The 20557-nt window shown below is 52.8% G+C and overlaps 1 protein-coding gene and 1 pseudogene across 10 annotated transcripts in view; one reads left to right on the top strand and one right to left on the bottom strand.

Moving 5' to 3' along the window:
• Positions 1–7566, top strand: part of Poc1a (POC1 centriolar protein A) — a 76238-nt gene extending 68672 nt beyond the window's left edge. For 8 of the 10 annotated variants that reach the window (XM_021241238.2, XM_021241281.2, XM_021241199.2 and 5 more), the window contains one exon: positions 7087–7566. In XM_021241238.2, the coding sequence (XP_021096897.1) occupies positions 7087–7319 (233 nt within the window). In that variant the 3' untranslated portion in view covers positions 7320–7566. The remainder of the gene's footprint in view (positions 1–7086) is intronic. The other 2 variants (XR_015440802.1, XM_087186138.1) reach the window with 2 other exon arrangements.
• A 4052-nt stretch (positions 7567–11618) lies between these two features.
• On the bottom strand, positions 11619–11719 carry LOC147825222 (U6 spliceosomal RNA; annotated as a pseudogene).
• Positions 11720–20557: the final 8838 nt, after the last annotated feature.

The raw sequence follows: 20557 nt of genomic DNA, 5'->3' as shown, positions 1-20557 counted from the left end.
TGGCGAGGTATAGAGCAAGGGCATCTGTGTTTCTCTTCCACTTGGCATGGGGGCCAGGTGCCAGACATGCCTCTGAGGACTGGCATCTCAGTGCAACTGCTCTGGTACCACTATAGTTTTCAGGGGACTAAAAATAAAAGCCTGTCACTTTAAAACCAGTTCTTTTTGTACCATGCTCAGAAGGCCCTTTAGGGTGTTACATAAAATGTCTTACACGTTCTGAGCTGTGAGTGAGAGAAGATGCACTCACTCTGTGAGTGTTGCCCCCAAGGGAGACAAATCACCACATCTTTCTCCCCTGTGCAGGAAAATTGGGATTCAGACAGAATGCCATTGTTTCCCTGCCCTGGGAGGCTCTTCCTTGGAGACCTCAAGCAATGATGCGCCATGCTGGAAACCAGCTCCTAGACCATTGTCCAGTCTCTCGCTGTGCTCATGATTTTTTCCCCCTTTCCCCCATCCCCTTGACTCCCCTCCCTTCCCTATATACAAAAGCTTTGTTTCCATTTTTTTCCTTCTATTTGCACTTTTTTTCTTATCCCTTCCTTCCCCCCCCCCTTGTTCCCCTTCCCATTTGAACATTTTTTCCCATTTCCCAGTATCTATTATACATTTTAGTCCTTATCTCCACTTTTGGTTTCTCACACCAGAGAAACATTTAAACATGTGTGTTTGATTTATCTCATTCAAGAGTATGGTCTCAAAGTGGATCCATTTAGCTAGAAATGTCTCACGCTCATCCTTCTTTATGGCAGAGTAGTACTCCATTGTATAAAAATCTTCTTCATCCATTCATTTGTTGATGGACATTTAGGCTGCTTCCAAGATTTAGTAATTACAAATCGTGCTGCTATAAACATGGGTGTACATATATCACTGTGGTGTGATGCTTTTAATTCTTTCAGGAAGATACCACGACAGGGAATAGCTGGGTCAAATGGAACCTCTACTTTTAGTTTTTTAAGAAATCTCCACACTGATTTCCACAGTGGTCGCACCAGTCTACCCTCCCATTGACAGTGGAGAAGGGTTCCTTTTTCCCCACAGCCCTTTCAGTATTTGTTATTGGTTGATTTCTTAATAACACGAGCTCGTGATTTTCACCCATACCTCAGCACCTGCCTTCTGTTGTTCACCTGAGTTGGGCAGTCCCTGCCCCGTTGCCCACCGAGGAACCAGGCTGCTTCCACAGGGCTCACAGAATCACCTGCACTGTCCTGAGTCCTCAAAGGGCCCTCAGCTCACCTGCCCTGGATTCTCTCTAGGATCCAGGGGCTTGTAGATTTATTGCTCTCCCTCCTTCCCCCTCACCCCCAGCTGTCCCAATAATGAGGATGGTCTCAAAGGTATGAAGCAACTGCTGCCAATTGTGCTGCTTCCCAGACCACCCCAGCTCTGCCTGGCCTTCTTAAAGGGGCCCCACCCTCCACCTGTCCCTTTTGTGCCAGTTCTTGACCTATGTCTTGGCCCCAGAGAATGCCCCATCTGACTCACCACCAGGTGCTGTTGGTCCATTCTTTTTTTTTTTTTTTTTTTTAATGGTACTGGGGATTGAACTCGGGACCTTGCACTTTCGAGGCAGGCAGTGGCACCACTGAGCTAAATCCCCAGCCCCTGTTGCTCCATTCTTTGTGGAGATCTAGTTCTGACCACTTTCCTTCTGAGTGGCCCCTCCCCAGGTCAAAGCCACCACTATCCCCCCTCATTCTTGTCTTCACTCAGCCTTCCCACAGCTGTACAGACTATTCCCATGTAGCAGCCAAAGGGGTCTGTCCCCTTCCTGTTCTGTCACACGGAGGTTGAAGAAGCTGCCTGCATGGCCTGCAGGACCGTCTCCTCTCCTCCCTCCCCAACAAGGCCCTTTTTCCTTGCTCTCGCACATAGGTGCCTTTGGTCCATTGCTCCTGCTCATTACTTTTACTCCTGCTTTTGTGTACACTGTTTCTCTGGTCCCTAATGCTCAACCTCCCTCTCTTGCCTGATAAGCTCATTCCTCACCTCCTCAGGACCACTTGAGGCCAGCCACATCCAGTCTTCCCAGCACAGCTCAGAGTCTGTGTGATTGTGTAACATTTGCTACCTGGAACAACTGCACAGGCCACAGGCTTGGAACAACTTCAGCCCCACTGACACCTTAGCCAGACACTAGCCAATAGGAGGAGGTGCCCATTGAGGGGGTTTTTTTTGTTGGTACCAGGGATGGAACTCGGGACCTTGTGCTTGCGAGGCAGGTGCTGGAATCATTGAGGTTTTGAGTGAAGGAAGAGAGTGTCTAGGGCAAGGTTGGTGGACTTTTTCATATACAGTGGATGTTCTAGGCTTTGTGGGCTACAGAGTATCTCACAACTGCTCAGCTCTGCCATAGTATCCAGGAAGCAGCTATAGACAGTACAGAAACCAACAGGCAGGCAACAAACCTTTTAGAAGTGGGCAGCAGGCAGTAGTTTGCCACGCCTTCTCAGAGAAAACAACAGAATACAATCAGTAGCAAAAAGAAGTGTTTCAAAGGCCAGAGTGTTCCAGGAAAAGGTTGTGGCCTCCTGGAAATTGCTGATAACAAGAGCAGAAGGTGGTTCAAAAACAATCCCCCAGGTGACCCTCTAATGGGTGTGACCTTAATGATAAAACTTCTGGAACTCTAATGACGTCTTCCCATGAGGCTCCATCATGTTGGCCTCAAGGGCTATGTCCCTGGAAGGCAACATCAGTTGAGGGGTGACAGTGACCAAGCAGGAGGAGGGGTCCTCCTGACTTCCTGTCACTCTAATTTAGCCTTTGAGGAGTGGGCACCCAGCAGTGACCAAGACATGTTTTGAGGCTGATCGCTTCTGATGCAGTGGCTTGAGTGCCCCAGTGAAAGAAAGCTTCTGAAGGGAAGGTATCGAGGTAGTGCCTCATTGCATATCTAGAAAGAGGTTCCTGTTAGTATGATCTTTTTCTCCCTATGATACTGCCTTTTAATGGCTCAAATGCATTATTCTTTAGTGATAATTCCAAATGTCAATGTTTAGGCAGGGAAGAGACTGCTTTCCCTGAGGCCTGGAACAGCCTTAGAGTGTTACTAGATGGTGTGAGGGGGCTGCTAGGTCACCCTGAAGCCGTCTGTTCCCACTGCAAGGAGCCTCTGCTCGTGTAACCTGGAGTGGGTAGGCTAGGTGGCCCAAACCAGGATAGAAGGCAGCCACCACTGTTGAGGACCAGGATCCAAGATTTTCTCCTCAGGCTCCTTGGGTTGGGCATTAGGGGGAAAAGTTATGGAGTAAGGGACAAGCAGTATTCTGAGACCTCAGAACCAGCAGCACTGACATGGCCAGAGTGAGTGGAGGGAGCTGGCAGAAGCCAGGCCTCTCCATAGGCAGGCTGGATGGAGGCAAAGCTAAGGTGCACGCCACCTGAGGCTTTAGCATGTACTCTGAAGCCAGGTTACACTGGCATTGATGCCCTATGTTTGTCATTGATAAGCTGTGTGCCTATAGGCTAGTTGTTACTCTCACTGTGGCTCCATTTCTTCATCTGAAAAATGGATGATAAAAGACCCTACCCAGAAAGGTTATTGAAGAGTGCTGGGGATGACGAGGGCACTTGGTGACATTGCAAGTACTGTGTGAATGTCAGTTGCTAAGAGAATCTTCTGGAGCAGTGTCAGGACTCCCCAAATCCCAGTCCTAGGACTTCTTACTAACCTTCCTTGAGTCTGGGTGCCACACTTATTAGAACTTAAGTATCAGCAAGGGCAGGGAGAGGGAGTGAGTTGCCTGCTTCCTACAAGGTTGACAGAAGGAACCTTGCTGTGGAAGAATCTGTATCCCCAAAGAAAGGATTTACAGGGGGTGAACTATATTTCCTGGCCTTCTTAGCCACCCAGCAGCCAGGGCCTAGGAGTTCAGTTTCCTCTTCTTCCTGCCTGAAAGCCAGAGGGCCATGGATAATCCATGTCAGGCAGGTGTTTTCCCCCTTTGGCACCTGACCCCTGCCTGCTCTTCCTTGAGGACCTTCTGAGGGACCAGAGCCAGAGATGAGCAGTGTGGGTCAAATGTCAGTTCTTACTTGCCCTTGCTGTAAGGAAAGTCACACTGCTGGGTCAGGGAGTTTGAACTCTGAAAGACTGCAGAAGGGTTCACCTTTAAAATACTCCTCACCCTCCGGAACAGGTATAATCTCGCCTTCCAGTCTAGTCAGAACAGGTCCAGTGTGACAGGAGGAAAACTGCCAGGACCTAACCCAGAGCATCAGGCCAGGGGAGTAGCCTCTGTGGCCGGGCCTGGCCAGGGATGGATCCGGGGTCCAGCCCAAGCTCCCTTGAATGCCTACTTCTGTCCTTTGAACAATGAGGCAGCAGCATGTATTTACCGAGCTTCACTCTGCACCTGACACTGGCGTGGGCATGTATTCACCTTCCACTGCTCCAAACTAACAGGTAAAAGGTCAAATGCATCATTAAAAAGTTCACATCATGTGGCCCAAAAGTAGTCCTTGCTGGGGATGCCCCCATACACTCTCCAGTACACCCTAGGTCCACTCCTCCCCTCCTTGCCCACACACCTGGGAAAGCAGAGTGGTACTGTGGTGGCCTGCACCTGGCCTGCCAGCATTCCTGCTTATCTGCACCACCAGCCCCAACCAAGCATAATGCTACTCAGATGCATCTGATGGGGACCTTTCCACCACTGGGAAAACCCTGTCCCATGTAGAGGGAAGGCACATCAGCAAAATGTAAGAACAGGGTGTGTGTGTGTGTGTGTGTGTGTGTGTGTGTGTGTGTGTGTGTGTGTGTGTGTGTGTGTGTGTGTGTGTGTGTGTGTGTGTGTGTGTGTGTGTGTGTGTGTGTGTGTGTGTGATCTCATGCATTACTGGAGTAGAGTTATTAAAAATATGTGAAGGAGAGACCATCAGACAGAATTGTAATGCACAGAAGTCCAGAAAGCATCCTCTCTCAGCCCATCCTCCATGCTCAAAGAGGGGTTAAGTAGGATTGGATGTGGCTGGGGAGTGCTCAGTAGCCTTAGCCCTGCTTGTGGCCGCCACCCCACCTTGGCTGAGTAGGCTTGAAGGCAGAAGGGACAAGGAAAGTGGAGACCAAACACAAAGATGGCATGACTACTCAGAAGCTTGGCCAGAAGGGGGAGATGCAGGTCTGAGGGGTGGTGGCCTTTTAAGTCTGTCTCTCTGTAATGTACTAGGAAGTACCCCACTTGAAGCTCAAAAAGGAAGCACCACAGCAGGGCTGGCACCCTTAATTTTGAGCTAGTTGTGAAATAGTTCTGTTCAGAGAAGTCAGTATCAACACACTTAATGGCCACATCCCTGCTGAGCTGCAGTATGGGCCCCCATGGAACTAAGTGGAGGCTTGTGGCACAGCCATGGGCCTCATCTGCCCATTTTCTTGGCCCACTGTCTCCATGTTTAAAGTTGGGTTCCTGGGAGAAGTTCAAAAACACAAAACAGAAAAGGAAATGGAGCAGGCTGGGTTCCCCCACAATGGCCTTGAGTCCAGGCTGTGTGTCGGCAGGAGGCTGGGTAAAGTGATTTGGGTTGTGTGAGTTTCCCAGCAGCCAGTGGAAACTTCCAGGAATGCTACTCAGGCCAGTTGAAGGCTCTTTCCACTACCACTTTTACAAGATGTAGACCTTTCCCCAGCCAGCCACATGCCCAGCCATCACTGGGGATATGGGAGTCTCTTTCAGCTCAGCTCTGCCTCTCAGGTGCAGTTTGTGTGCCAGGGCAATCATTTTCCAGGCTCTGTCCTGTGACCCTGGTTCAGAGCCTGCCATCCCTGGTTATCTTGTGAAAAGAGGCCACCGCCAGGCAGTGTACCCTCCCTGGCAGCTGACATCTATGCAGGATGCTGCACAAATTTATAGCAGCCTTCAAAGAGAAAACCCTCCCAAAATGTTTCAGTGTTGTATTAAGTATATGCAAGGAAAGTTTCCTTTCCCCTGGACCAAGGCCCAGACCCTGCATAGAGCTCTGGGAAGGGGACAAAACCTCTTGGGTTCACCTTCCTCCAGTGAAGTTAATGTGTCCCTTCTAGTGCCTGCAAACTGCACAATGGACAGATCAAGCCTGCCATATTCGTGGTGGCTTGTGCACATGGCTTCCTCCACAGTGGGAGTAACCCATGACTGGCGTGGCCTGGTATGCAGTAGGCACTCAGCAGCCCTCAATGAAGGCAGGAAAGTGAAAAGCAGAGCCATCAGGCCAGCCTGGGCCAACCTGAGCAATTGTCAGGGTGGATGTGGCACCCCTGTGGTGAGCTAGCCCTCTAGCAGAGATGAACAGTGCTGCTCTTTGCTGACACTGCCCAAAGCCTACCTGGAAGCTATGCCTGTAAGGCTGGCCCTGGCCTGGGGAGCAGGGCCTCAGACTCAGGAAGATGGCATGATGATAAGCATGGGGAGAGTGGCTAATGTGTGTCTAGCTCCCCAGGTGCTGGCAGCACACTGAATTACCTATGCTATAAGCTCCATGTTGTCCTTCCCACTTAGGAGGAGAAAATGGCCAAGAGACATCAAGTCACTTGCCCGTGGCTGGCCTGGGCCTGACCCCAGATGGCACACTCCTACAGTAATCCTATGGGACTCACACAGGCAGAGACCCTCCTGGACTCTCAGAGGTCCCTGGGGTACAGAGAAGAAGGGCCGAAGATGGACTGCCTTTATTTGTTACTGTTTCCTTGCCTCTGGAATGGGGATGGCTGATGGTCTCCAGTTGTTTATGGACAGAGCCTGGCCCACAGGAAGCAGGTTGTTCTCCAGCCTAATCCCAGGGTACCAGGGCTCGGGATGCCTGACCCATGGTTGTCTAAGGTGTCAAGAGCTCTGAGACCTGCCGTCTGCTTTCCCTCAGTGTGTCCTCTTCCTACCCACAAATATTAGGGATCAACCACCCAGAACCAGCAGTGGGCATGAAGATGAGGGCTTCACCAGCAGCCACCAGAGAGAGCCAGGCAGAGCCCCTTATCAGGAAAAGCCAGCACCTGGCATCTGGATGCCAAGCTGCACCAGCTGAGAGAGGACTGGCCAAGGGGATCCTGAAGGGAGCTGGGTGGTCCCTTTGTTCTGAGCCTGACCACCATTTATTTTACAGACAGTGTCCATCCTGGAACAACGGTTGACACTGACAGAAGACAAGCTGAAGCAGTGTCTGGAGAACCAGCAGCTAATCATGCAGAGAGCAACACCATGATCAGGGGAGCAAGAATCAGGAGCTTGGTTGATTGGGGGGTGGGGGGCAGGCCAGGGATTTGTACTATGGGACTTGGGGAAATAAAGGAATTCAGCTCTGTGGGAATCACATCTGTAGTGAGCCCTGACAAATAAGTAGTTGTGCCCTCCACCTTGCAATTTGCACCAGCATCCTCTCCACTTGGAGCAGAGGGCTCCAGGCCAGGACCTGCACAGAAAGGATGTTTGAAACCCAACTGGCAGGACCACATTTAGTTTGATGTAAAAGATCCACTTGAGGGGCCTGGGATTTAGCTCAGTGGTTTCGCTGGCTCCTGTACAAGCACAAGGACCTGAGTTCGATCCCCATTACCAATAAATAAATAAATAAATAAAAGATCCACTTGAAGTGTTTGGTGCCTTGAAGACCTAAGGCTGCAGACCTCTCTCTGGATACCCTTGCCTTTCACTCACCTTATATGTTAGTTACTTTTCTCTCATTGCTGAGACAAAATACCCAACACCCAAAGTTAAAAGGGAATAGGTTTATTTGGCTTACAGTTCATAGAGGTTTCAGTCCATAATCAGCTGGCTCCGAGGCTGGGATGGCAAACATCACAGAGGAGAGGCAACATGGCGCACACAAGGCCCAAAGGTAACAAGAGGGAGGCAGTTCATGGCGCCCACACCATAGCAAAGGCAACAAGGGAGAGACAATTCACCAAGTCTTCCTGCCTCTTTTATCCCATCCAGACTACTGGGATTAGGGTGGTGCTAAACTACTCATTCACGTGTAGATGTTTAGTGATCACATGCCCTTAAATCCTAGCATTCCAAATTCACCTGCCTCTGACTGAGTGAGGATCTGGGGGGACATCCAGACCCAAACTGTAACACCTTACCTTTCAACCATGTGACTGGCTTTTCTCCTGGTGTAGCTTGGAATTTGACTGCTCTTGTGGTTGGATAGACTGGGAGTTTTCTCTACATCTGACAAAGGCTTATCTGAGTCAGGTTTGTCCAGGAATAAACAAGTTCTGTGGAGTGGGCAGTGGCCTTGATTTCTGTTCCACATATGTTCACTGGGGCTTGGTGGCTTCCTTCTTTCTGCATGTGTGAGAGCAAAGGAGTCTGAAAATTCAAACTGACTTTATAGATCTTTGTTTTGGGGGGGTTTTTTGGTACCGAGGATCGAACTCAAGTCCTCGCACTTGCGCAGCAGGCAGCGAAACCATTGAGCTAAATCCCCGGCCCTGACTTTATAGATCTTATTGCAGGAATGGTTTGTTCTGGATGAGACCTAATCAGTCCTCCCCCATCCCAGAGCCACAAACGGAAAATGAAAATGTTAACTTGGGAGGCCTCTGCACTCAGGCCCAGGACATCCTTGCTTATAGCTGTTGAGGGTGTTGAGGGAGCAGGGCAGCCAGAGCCTTCCACACACCCTCCTCTCTCAGGCTGCCCATACTTCTGTTGAGAGCCAAAGGGCTCAGGGGCCCGTGTTTCCATTTGCTCATGAGGGTTTCTGTGTCTCCTTCCTCCACATCTGCCAGAGTGAGTGTTTTCCATATGTCAGTGTGTCGTTCATGCCTTCAGCCTCCCGTGTCTTGGGGCTTTGTCAGCACGGAGGTCCTTATCCTCCACCACACCTGCCCAGGCCTGGAGGGAGGGGGGCAATGGTAGATCTTTTGGTAGTTGTTGGTACCATGTGGTTAGGGGACCCCAGGCTCTGCAGCTTCCAGGGGGAGCAGCACCTGAAAGCCTTGGGGCTTTGGATGACAAGGGACAGCCTGTGTTGCATTCTGATGAATGACTAGGATGGGGAATCTGCCGTGTCTACCTGTATTGGGCAAGGAGAGCCAAATTCTGGGGTCAGGCTTTGGGCTTTGCCAGTTTCTAGCTGTGTGACCTGACATTGTGGTCTAACCTCTCAGAGGTTAGATGATAATGATGATGATTTCCTACTGCTGGGGAGCGAACCCAGGCTTTGTACATAGTGGCAAGTGTTCTACCCCTGAGCTATATCTACAGCCCCCAAGCCTCAGGTTCCTACCTGTGAAATGGTAGTGACACCTACTCCTCAAAAGGGTTGCAAGGTGTGTGCTACACCCTAGGCAGTGCAGACCACGTGCTCAAAGGAACCCCATCACTCTGACCGTACCAGTCCCCTAGGACAATGGGGCTGCTGTGAGTGGGAGAGACCTGTTGGTGCATGGAAGAGCCTGGCAGGACCAGTGAACTGCACTGAACTATCAGGTAAGACTCTCAGCTGCTTTGGGAGGTAGTGAGCTCCCCATCCCTACAAACCAAGGAGAGCCAGGGCAACCAGGGTTCAGCCTGCTCAGCTGTGGGACCAGCCTTATCATCCCACCTATGCCAGATCTCCCTATGATCTGTCCTAGGCTGCCTGTTCTGATTTCTGGACCTGAAATTGGAGCTGCTGGGCATTGGGACTCATGATTTGAACAGCCAACCCCAAGAAAGTTCATCTCCAGAGACAGTAGTCCATGACTGAGGACAGCAGAACTAAGCAGGGTCTCAAAGGCTAGCATGGCAGTTCTTGCTTATGGGCCAGACCAGGGTTGCCACTGTCTCTGTCTCTAGTTTATGCCATGATCAAGTTTAGAAAAAATGGATTTTAGAGAGATTGTCTGCACATAATGTAGTACTCCCCTGGTGGGTTACTGCCAGTGGAAGTTCCACCACTTGTCAGATGTACACTGGAGGAGCACTCCCCAAACACCCTTTTTCTTATAGGATGATAACAGCATAGCCTGGGGCATCAGTTCTACCATGGGCTCTGGTCAGGGGAGGCAGGCCAGAGTTGTGGCCAAGCTTGGTTAGGCCCACGTGCACTGAACTACGTGGGCTGCTGAGAAGGGCTCACTGGTGGACAGGGACCCTCCTGAGGCATTTCCAAATGCTTGCGCTTGAATACCGCCTTGGTGGAACCATGACTGGACCTGGAATTTGCAGGGCCCATGGTTTGTGGTAGGCAAGGACTGTACCATTAAGCTACGTCTTTTAGCCTACAAGTACAGTTTTTTGGAATGCTGTGCTTGTAAATAGAGACCTGCCTCTGCCTCCTCCATACCCACAGCACAGCTATGGAGGGGCTGAGCTCCTAATTTGGGGCCAAGGTTTTCCCAAAACTCAGCCCAAGTCTGAATCTTACTGTTCTGAGAATCTGGGGTCCAAAGTCACACCTGGGGGAGGGGGTAGGGGGTCTTAAGGAGCTCTGACTCTGGTGGGCCCTGTCTAGCCACTTCATTCCCCCACCCTGTGAAGACACAGCAGGACTCTGAACTGACAAACATCTGGGATGGTGGGGAGATAGGACTGGGTGTGGGGGCAAGTGTGGGGCCTAGGTGGGCTCAAGGTGGCTGGGCAAGGGTGTGGGCCATGTGACAAAGGCCTTCCTTGTGGTATCTCCCAGATGACACTCCCTGTAGCCCTATACCAAGGCTTTCCTGGGGCTGGGCTATTAACAGTTCACACTCTTGCTGCCAAGCACAAAAGCAGCCTGCACAAAATGCAGATGTCTTAGCTCAGGCTTCATCTCTCCTAATTTTGGATTTTGGTAACTGAGCGCCCAGAAAACTGACTTGCAGTTCTGTGTATAGAGCTGTCTCTGTCTCCTGTTAGCAAGATGGGGTGAGGACCTTAGCAGCAGTTCCCAAGGTCCCTGCCCCGCCCCACTTCATGTCCTCATCTTTCCAGTGAAAGAAAACAATAGGAGTCAGGTTTAAAGTACCACTCCCTTTGATCTTTTATCAGATTCTTTGGGATCCAAGAACGAACCCATATTTCCTGCTGGAGAAGCTGAGGCAGGCAGGCCAGATGTGCTTGGACCACCGAACCAGGCAGCCCACCAGGAAGAGGCTTTGGAACCCACCCCACCCACGGCAAGCCCCTCCTTTCTGCATCATCATATCTCAGGACTACTGACAGGCTGAGTCTAGGGGTCCCCATAGCCTGTGAACGCTTGCCAGAGTCTGCAGCACTAGCCAGCCTGCCTGGCTACCATGCTCCTACCCAGCAGTCCTGGGCCTTCTGTCCTGTGAGCTGCTTGCCATGTCCAGAGCATTAAGTCAACTGGACCCATCACCCACATTATAGTTACCCCCACCCACCCCAGGCCCAAACCTCAGAGAGGCCCCTGTTTATAAGATAGAACCTGTCAAGGGCTGGGGATTTAGCTCAGTGATTCCACAGCCTGCCTTGCAAGTGCAAGGTCCCAAGTTCTATCCCCAGTATCAAAAAAAAAAAAAATAGACTCTGTTTCACTGGGCACTCGAGTGAGTATTGTCTGTGACTGTCCGTGTCACCCCACAACCAGGCCCTTTCCCTGGACTTGGCTTCACATGTCAGTGGGCACAAGGGGCTCATGTCCCAGGGTCCTTCTGGCTCAAATTCTCAGTGGCCAGTATGGTTGTCTCCAATCTCTCCCCCCGCCCCGCCATGGGACACTTTACAAATTTGTGTATCATCCTTTTGAAGGGGCCGTGCTGATCTCTGAATCGTTCCAGTTTTGGTATGTGTGCTGCCAAAGGGACCCCACTGTCCTACTCTCACCCCACTCCCCACTGTGGGCACCCCCAGTGGTGAGGAGGAAGTGGGCCCTTCACACGGAGGAGATTAGTATGCCAAAGCCACCTCTTCTGCTTCACTAAGGCTGCCACTCCAGCCAGTGCAGGCTTGGGTTGGGTGTTTGACATTGCCTGGAATCCCGGAAACCCAGCCCGCTGAGCAAGCAAGAACGTGGTGAGTCACTCTGGTGTCCCAGCTCCCTGTCATTAACCTCATCTGCCTAAATGACTTGCTCAAGATGGGCCCTAATGACTCCCACCTTGACTGGTGTGCTGCTATTTACAGTGGACCAGGAGGTACCCAGGGGTTCTGTCCTTGCCAGGTCCCCCCACTCCACCCTGTCCCACCTGCACTAGCGTGCAGAGGAGAAAACCATGCTAAGGCAGCAGTGGTGGCCAGTGTTGACCCTGGCACCTAGGCACTACTCTTCCTGTGAGCCCACCCCAGCCAGTATATTCTGGCACTGTGGGCTCACTCCTTGGCCACTTTGGGGAGTATCTCTAGGAGCTTCATACTGCCTCCCTGCCCCATGAAGGCCCGGGCTGTGGGCTCTCATGACCATGCTCAGGATGAGCCTGGAGCCCGCCCAGAGTGCCTGTGGCAAAGCCATTAGGAAGCGCTCTGTGCCAGCCCCTCCTGACAGGACTGCCATGTGGAAACTCTCAAGAACCTATTAATAGAGCAGGGCCAGGGAGTGTTTTCACTTTAGGTGAGGCCACCTAGGGCCCACCTGCCTGGAGCATGGCCTGTGGCGGAAGCTCCCACCACTCTCTACTCTGCCCTACTGCATATGAGAACTCTGCATGCAGGAACAGGAACCTCCAGAGGGAAAGTGATGTTTTCCTGCAGCTTCCTAGTCTCAGCCCTCCACTTCTGTTTCAGGCACAAGTGTGTGTTTCCGAACGTGGGACTTTGGCATATTTTGTGGGTATCCCATAGGCAGAGGCCTGGCCGGCAGGAGCCAGGACAATGTCAGCCACACACACTGACACTAGCACGTTCCCAGCTGGGCACCTGGACTTGGTGTGGAACTCAATCCTGGCTTCTGGGCCATGGTGTCCCTGAGCACCTGGGACACACACTGAATCAGCCCTTTTCCCTTGGTCTCAGGCCTGGCTCCTGCCCACCCCAGCCAGTCTACTCTGTGTGCTCCCTTTGCTGGGCTCAGTTTGAAGCCTTGCAATGATCTGGCAGGTCTCTCTAGAGCCATCTAGCTCCCTCAGAAGCTCTGATGATGCCTATGCCACCTCTATCCTGGGCCCCCAAACTCTGGCCCTAGCCAGAGCCACCCCAAAGACACACTTTCATGTCCAAGAGGGCCAGCACATCACCTCCACCACTGGTCCAGGGCCCAGAATCTTCGTATGATAGCTGCTACTGAATTTGTTCCCCAGAAGCCTCTGAAATGTGGAGCAGGCAAAGCAATGTAATTAGGCCTCGATGCACCTCCAGGCAGCACACACATGTGCCTGCTAACTGGAAACAAGGTACTTTCTGTCACAGAGGCCAGGGCTGCTGTGGGACTCTGGCTGGAGCTGTGACACTGACTTCTGCTCCTAAGGTTGCCCCCGGTACTTGGGCCGTGTCCAGTTCCCAAGTGGCTGAGAATAGAGCCACTTATGAAGCTCCACAAAGCTGCCTGTGACCCTTTGAGAGGTGTCCCAAAGTCTCTTGGGGGAAAACATGTCTGAGGGAGTGTCAGGCTGAGGCAAGTCAGGTGGGGCTCCCTCCAGCCTCCCCCAGAACCAGGAGGCAGCCTACCTCTCAGGCCATCCTGGAGAAAGCCCCAAGGCACCAGGCTGAGATGGTGCCTTTGTGTTTCCTACCTGACCTCCCACTTCTGCCCTTGGCCCACCCCAACTGTTCTCAACACTGCAGCCAAAGTCTGCCAAAACGTAAGGATAAAAAATAGTAATAACAACCTCACACCACCCCTACTGAGGTCATACTCATACTTGCCCTCCCCATCTACCACCCTCATTACCCTCAAGCCATAGGGGCCTCCTCACTGTTCCAGCTTTGCACCTGCTGTTCCTGATACCAGGAAAGCAAGACTGCACTTTGGAGCCTCAGCCTTCTCATCTGTAAGTTGGGGTAAGAGTAGAAATTATCCCACAGGGCTATGGGAAGATTTGCTGAGACATGCCAGGCTGCAAGGGCTCGCTTTGTCCCCACTGGGCTGACCCACTGCTTAGGGAAGTAGGTAGGAGGTGCTGAAGGGATGGGCCTCCAGCATCAGAGTCCTGTGAGCTACACAGACAGCAGACTTAGCCTGTGCTGCCTGCCGGACTCACCTAGGGCTCAGCTAGTACTTCTGTGATTGGGGTCCATGCACCTGGCAAGGCCCCAGCTTCCATGGGTCTCTCTGGCCACCCCACATGCCAGCGTGACTCCTGTACAGCCTTTTCCTAATGAAGCCCAAGCCACCAGAGAAGCCAGATGCCCCCTGCCACAGCCCCCACAAGGACAGGGAGGGTGAGTGGCCACCCCTCCGTGCCCCACCTGTGTGCCAGTCTGCTAGCTGAGAGGGGCAAAGCTGGGAGCCAGGGCCAGCAGGTCAGTGACCTTGCTGTACCAGAAGCACTCTGGGGAGGTGGGGTAAGTTGCCCAGATCTGAATAAGCACCTCGCTGTGGGCTGTGTAGGGGAGGTATAGAGGGGCATGTTCTGTCCTGCCCCACAAATGGCTCAGAAACCCAGACAAGCAGAGCCACAGATTTAGGAATTTTCTGTCTGAAGGCGCAGAGGACGGTGGGCCTCTCAGGGGCCTCTTGCATGCAGCACACTGCTCTCCCAGCTGGCCACTGGCCTGGGGCCTCCTTCAGGGGCCCATGAGCTCGGCAGCCAACCTGGGGGGTGCACTACAACTTCTGGGGATGCAATCTCTCCTCCCACCCCCCTTTCTTCCTCCTCCACAAACACATGTTTCTGATCCCCTCTCAGGCCTCCTCTCCCCTCAGCCCCTTCCCATTTCCTCTCAGAGCATCATGCACATGTGGAACTCATTAGGGGACCCTCAGGGCTCATAACCCAACTCTGGCCTGAGTTTGGGGAGGGGGGCCCTGTCCGCAGACCCCATGCTGAGCCTCGGCAGCCTCCCCACATCTGGCCCCTGTCTGGCCTGTGCAGCTCCAAGCTGAGACCACAGGAGCTGGTCATGGCTGAGAGCTTGCGAGGCTGGTGGAGAGGAGTGTGGCCCGGCAGCCTGGCTTCTCTCCTCTCTGTCTGCTTTGGGCACCCTTTAAGGCTTAGCCTCTGCAGAAGCCCAGCTGGGGTAGTGTCTGATTCCCCAAGGCTCCCCAGAACAGGCCAGAAGAAGGCTGTGGGGTTCTGGGCAACTCACATGATGATTCTCAGCTTCCCGTCTGAAAAATGGGAAGTTCAAGAAAGAGAACATAGTGTGGAGAACAGCCACTGAGCAGCATAAGGCCACATGCTCCCCTGCAGGCCTGGTTCCATGGCTGTTAGAGGAGGTTATGCAAAGAAACTTGTGCTGCAGGAGTTGAGGCAATGCCAGAATGAGTAGGTAAAGCCAGCTACTTCCCTGCAAGGTTGTCAGTCCCTTTAACACATTCCTGTACTGTGCAGCTGGGTCCCTGAGCCCAGTGTTTCCAGACATGTGACCACATGACCCTGTCTATGATGGTGTTCCCAGTGGGCCTGGTGTTCTATGGGATCCATTTTGGAAAATGCTTCGAGAAGAATAGTAAGGAGGCAAGCAGGACAGGTCAGAGCCCCCTAAGGGGGAAGGGTCCCTAGAGTCTGAGTAAGAATTGTCTGCTGGCTCTGAGGAAAGGATGGGAACTAAGCTGGGGTGGGGGTTGACAGGTAAGGAAGGGGAAGCAGGTGCCCAGCAGGGGCTGGTGCCATCAGGCCTCTGAGTCCCTTCCTGCCCTGGTGCTCTCACAGGAGAGTAGGCGGGTAGGTGGGCCAGCACGGGCATAGAGGTGGGGCGGTAGGCAGGGCCTTCCTCAAGAATGGGACTGACACAGGCAGGCCCAGGGTGTGGGGAGTGTCTGCTACCAGCCTGCTTCGACACCAACCTGGGGATGGGGCAGCCACCCGTCCACTTGAGGTTCATGTTCCTTTGTCTCTGCTTCCATATGTATTCCAGGCAGCTTCTGCCCAGAGCCCACTCTGCCCACACTCCTGGCACAGCTACGCCCAGGCCTTTCATCCCTCCACGTACCAGGAGGCCTTCCCACCAGTGTCTTTGCCTACCCTAGGCCCTCTGGCCTGGTGGGGCTCAAGGGGAGCTAAGTAGGGGTGAGGTGGGGCCCATACACAGGACCTTCCCTCCCCTCACACCCCCATTTTCCAGAGAAGGTGATTTTTTTTTTTTTTTTTGGTACTGGGGATCGAACTCGGGACCTTGTGCTTTCAAGGCAGGCACTGGAACCACTGAGCTAAATCCCCGGCCCCCCATTTTCCAGAAAAAGCAACTGAGGCTTGGAGAGGGGAGGCTGGTGGTGGCATGGGATTAGAACCAGATGTTCTGGTTAGGCTCCCCACTTTCCACCTGCATGGCTATCCCCTGGGAGTGAGGATAGACAGAAGGTTCTGCCCATGTCATAACTGGGGAGATCGAGGCCAAAGAGCTGGGGCCCTACCAGGAGCTACCCAAGTCAGAGCAGGCCAAAGGGCTGTGTCTTTCCTAGGGCCCAGGGTGGCTGGTGTGTCCAAGTTTCTGGAGGGCTCCAGTGGCAGCCAAATGCCTCTCAACAGTCCTCACCCCCGCTGCCTGGATACTGAGCCAGAAGGCTGTCCTGGGGATGGGGTCAGTACAGTGCTGTCTTCTGAGGGGAAACTTCATGAGCCACACTAGGAGCCTGGAGTAGGGTAGGGGTCCCAGCAGAACTGGCCCCCTATCTGCTCTGTCCCCACCTCAGTGCCCGAGGACTCCTGAGGTTTAGGGTTCACTCAACTCTGCGAAAAATACCCTAGTCTTTTCAGGGTTGGGGCTCTTCTAAGTCTTGAAGAATATACCCTGTGGCAGGAGTAGGCCTAGGTGGGCCAGTCCAGAAAGATGAGTCCCCCAGACTGTACTCTGGTGCTGCCTACCCAGGCAGCCCGCATGCAGCTCCACAGGCAGTTGAGCCTATGTGGGATGGCACTAGGCTGTGAAGCTTCAAGCAGCAACCCTGTGCCTGGGCCAGGCCAGCTGGCTGCTAGGCCACTTCCCCAACCTCGTCATAGTCACTGTCATTGTCACCATCAATGCCTCATAGAAGGATTCCTGAAAAAAGGGTCTGCGTAGGCTGGTAGGGAGGAGACCAGACAGGCCCAGGCAGCAGGCAGATGCTAATAAGACAATTAGGTCTCACAGCTATAGAGGGACCTGCCCACTGAGGCAGGCTCAGCCCAGGGCCCTGGCACATTTGCTGCCAGGTGCCCCCAAAATTCCTGGCCTGCCCCACCCTTCCAGCCTCAAAGGTGCTGGAGTTTCTAGAGAAGGGGATGCCAGAGCCCACCTCCAGCCCTCCCTAACCTCTGAGTCTGAAGGGAGGGATTCCTTTCCCTCCCTCTAATGCCTGCCTCTGGGGCCCAAAGAGATTCAGCACAGTCTGCCTGGTTCCCTGAGCTGTTGAGTGGCCTCTCCTAATCTCTTAGGGTGACCTCAGTGTCAGCAGAAGGGATGTCCAGCTGAGTCAGAGCCCCCCAACCAGCCCAGCCCCTCCTCCAAGCTTGAGAGTACTGGTTCGTGGAACTAGAACCCTGGCTTGGGCCCCAGGGACCATCTAGGGGGAGGGAGGGTTCTAACACAGGGAACTTGAGCCCTATAGTCTGAGGCCAAATGGTGAGAGCAAGTGCCTATCTCTTCATGACAGGGAGTCTTTTGGCTCCAGGGACTCTGAGTGACTTCGAAAATCAGGCAGGACATACTGAGGCCCAAGTGGGGAACAGCAGTACAAGGCAGGGGCGATCTAAACATGTGTGAAGTAACAGGATCATTCACTCATGGCTGATAACACAGAAGATCCTAGTCATAGGCTGGTATTTGACTCCTGGACCAACCACTGTCCCCCAGGGCCCAGATGGACCTAGGGAAGGATAGGAAGGCCATCAAAGAAGATGTTCTAGAAGAGGATCAGTAAGGGAAAGTCCTTGCATAGGAACCAAGATGGACATTGTCAGAGACTGGGGAGAGGGAGAGTGGAAGCACACTGAGGAACCAGGATCCTGAGGGGAGAAAAAGGGTAGGACCAGGTCACCAATGGCCATGCTAGCTGCAGAGTGGAGTCTAGACTCACACCAGGGACTATCCAAAGATCCAAAGATCTCTGTAGCCTGTTTGTGATGACCAATGGGCTGTAGGGATGGAGGCAGAGGCTCTGGAAAGAGGCAGGTGAGGAGCCCCAGGAAGAGGTCAGAAGGCCGGGGGTCTGTAGTGGTGGTGGAAGGCAGATGGTTTCTGACAGTGGGTCCTGGGGTGGATTACCTAGTCTGCCAGGAAGTGGAAAAGGTATTTGGTAGCCTCTCTCTTTATGAGGATGAAAGCTGCCTATCCCCCAAGTTTGTCTCCACCCTGTCCTTGGTCTTGCCCAGGGACAAGAAAGCAAGGGACTCCTTGTAGCTAGAGTGGGCCTGGAAGAGTCTGCTGCCACCTGAGAACACTGAGCTAAGGGGAAAGGAGCACTGGAATTTTAGTCTAGGACTCAACCTCCTGCCATGACTTGGTTTGTTACCATGGACCTCAGTTTCCTTGTCTGTCAAAGGGCTTGGCATCTGTCCAGGGCTGACACAAAATCCAGATGCAAGACCAGAAGTGAACATGATCTGAGCCAGGTGTGCACCTCCCAGCAGCCCATGGCGGCCTGTGTGGGAGCAGGGATGAATAGCTAGGAGCTCCAGGCAGGCCAGACTGTCTTTCCCACTTGTTCCTTTCCCCAGACCATCCTTCCCACTTGTCCATGTTTATATGTTTCCTTCCCATCACCTGGGCCACTGTGATTCACCCCAGGCCCAGTGGGTAAGTGAGTAACAAGTTGGGCCTGAGCCAGGCCCTTGGGCAGGACACTTCCTTTCCAGGCCTCAGTTTTCCCCTCTGTAGAACGGTCAGACAAGCCTTGCTCTACTCAGCGTTTTGGGGAATTGGGGCAAATCCAAGGCTGAGAATGCAAAAGCAAAGGGCTGAAATGGAGTGAGGGCAACACAGCCCCTCTAGGTGCCAGTCACAAGTCAGCTCTGAACAGAGCTTGAAGTGCCCACATGTCCAGGGTGACCAGCCTGGCAGCCCCCACCCCTCCTAAGGGTATCTGGGAGAACTTGGAATGGCTGGCAAGGTGGAGTCATGAGGAAGGCCTGGCCCAGCCCCAGGGCTCTGGGTGACTGTGAGGGTTGGGGCTGCAGTGATGAAGGGGAGCCTCACTAAGTGAAGTCACAGGGGTGAGGCCCCAGCACAGACCCCCGTGGGCTAAACTTCTTCTAAGTGGGTTTAGGGTGGAAAATGCAGGGCCCCACAGGGGATGATTGGAAGCCAATCTCTTCCATTAGACAGGGAAGACTTCCTGAGGCTGAGGCCCCTGAGAAGCTGGAAATGAGTTTAGAGGGTAGAGACAAGGGCACTGTGTCCAGGGCACAGGAAAGGGAGCAGAAGGAGGTCACAGTGAGGCAGCCTGGGGCTCAAAGGCCAGAGCTGGTCTGCCTATGAATTGGAGCCATAGCAATCAATTTTATCTCTTGTGCCCACCACAATCATCTTGTCATAGCTTCTTGGAATGACTTTGAGGCCAGGGGATAGTTCAGCAAAAAAAGGTGCGGCAACTAACTAATAATGCCTGCCAGTGACAAAGCAAGGAAGAGTGGTAGACGCATATCCTCTATTTTCCATGCTTGGGCTGGCCTCTGTGAGTTGGGAATATGGTTGGGAAAGACACTCTCCAGCAGTGACCATGGGGACTCCACATGTAGAGGTAAGCCACGGCCCTGCACTGTCATTGCTGGGGGTGGGGGTAGCTGCAAGAGGGAGGAATTAGGTTGATCTGGCCTCACGTGAATCCCTACCTCATCACCTTGTACAGTCCCTGGCACAGGACAGGTACTCAGGAAATGTTTTTCTGTTTTTTGGTTTTTTTGGTACTGGGGATCAAACTCAGGACCTTGTGCTTGTGAGGCAGGTGTCAGAACCACTGAGCTAAATCCCTGGCCCTCAGAAAATGTTTGAGAATGAATGGGAAGAGAAGGCCTGGCTGGCTCTTCTCTCCCCCTCACCTTCTCCAAGCAGGCCTCCCAGACCCTGGCCGGGTCTTGGGTTCTCATTGCCTTTGGGCCTGACCCTCTCTCCCACCAGGGCTGTTTACTTCCTAAGGACCCTCATTCTCATCCCTTCTGGACAGACATCAGTTGGTCATACTGCTGTCAACCAGGTCCCGGCAGCCGCTTTCTGGGAGGAAGGCAAGGGTGGAGCCCTGCTTCATTCACAACAGAGATCCTAGCAATAGCCAATAGGGAAGAGTGAGCTCAGGTGACTGGATTACTGGTGAGAGGATTATGGATCCCACCAGCCTGGTAACAACATCTCTGGAAGACCTGTCTGTGGGGATCCCTCTGACAGGAGTGGCAAGAGCCCACACATGAGCCTGAATGTGTGTATACATAACAGAGTATTATGCACATATGAATTTCTGCACATATACATAGGTCTGTACGTTTCTGCATATGCTTGTATGTGCCTGTGAGCATATGTGGATATATAAGTGGGTCTATGTGTTGTGTGTACTTGTGTATATGTGTATGTGGATGCACATGAGTGGTGTGTATGTATGATCACAAGTTCTGTACAGGAGAAGAGAGTTGTCAGCTCAT

Source organism: Heterocephalus glaber, unplaced genomic scaffold (genome assembly GCF_053883595.1).
Source record: "Heterocephalus glaber isolate CG9 unplaced genomic scaffold, H.glaber_assembly_v1.0 deba00001504, whole genome shotgun sequence".
In the NCBI taxonomy this organism is placed as follows: Eukaryota; Metazoa; Chordata; class Mammalia; order Rodentia; family Bathyergidae; genus Heterocephalus; species Heterocephalus glaber.
This window is presented reverse-complemented; position numbering and strand designations above follow the sequence as displayed.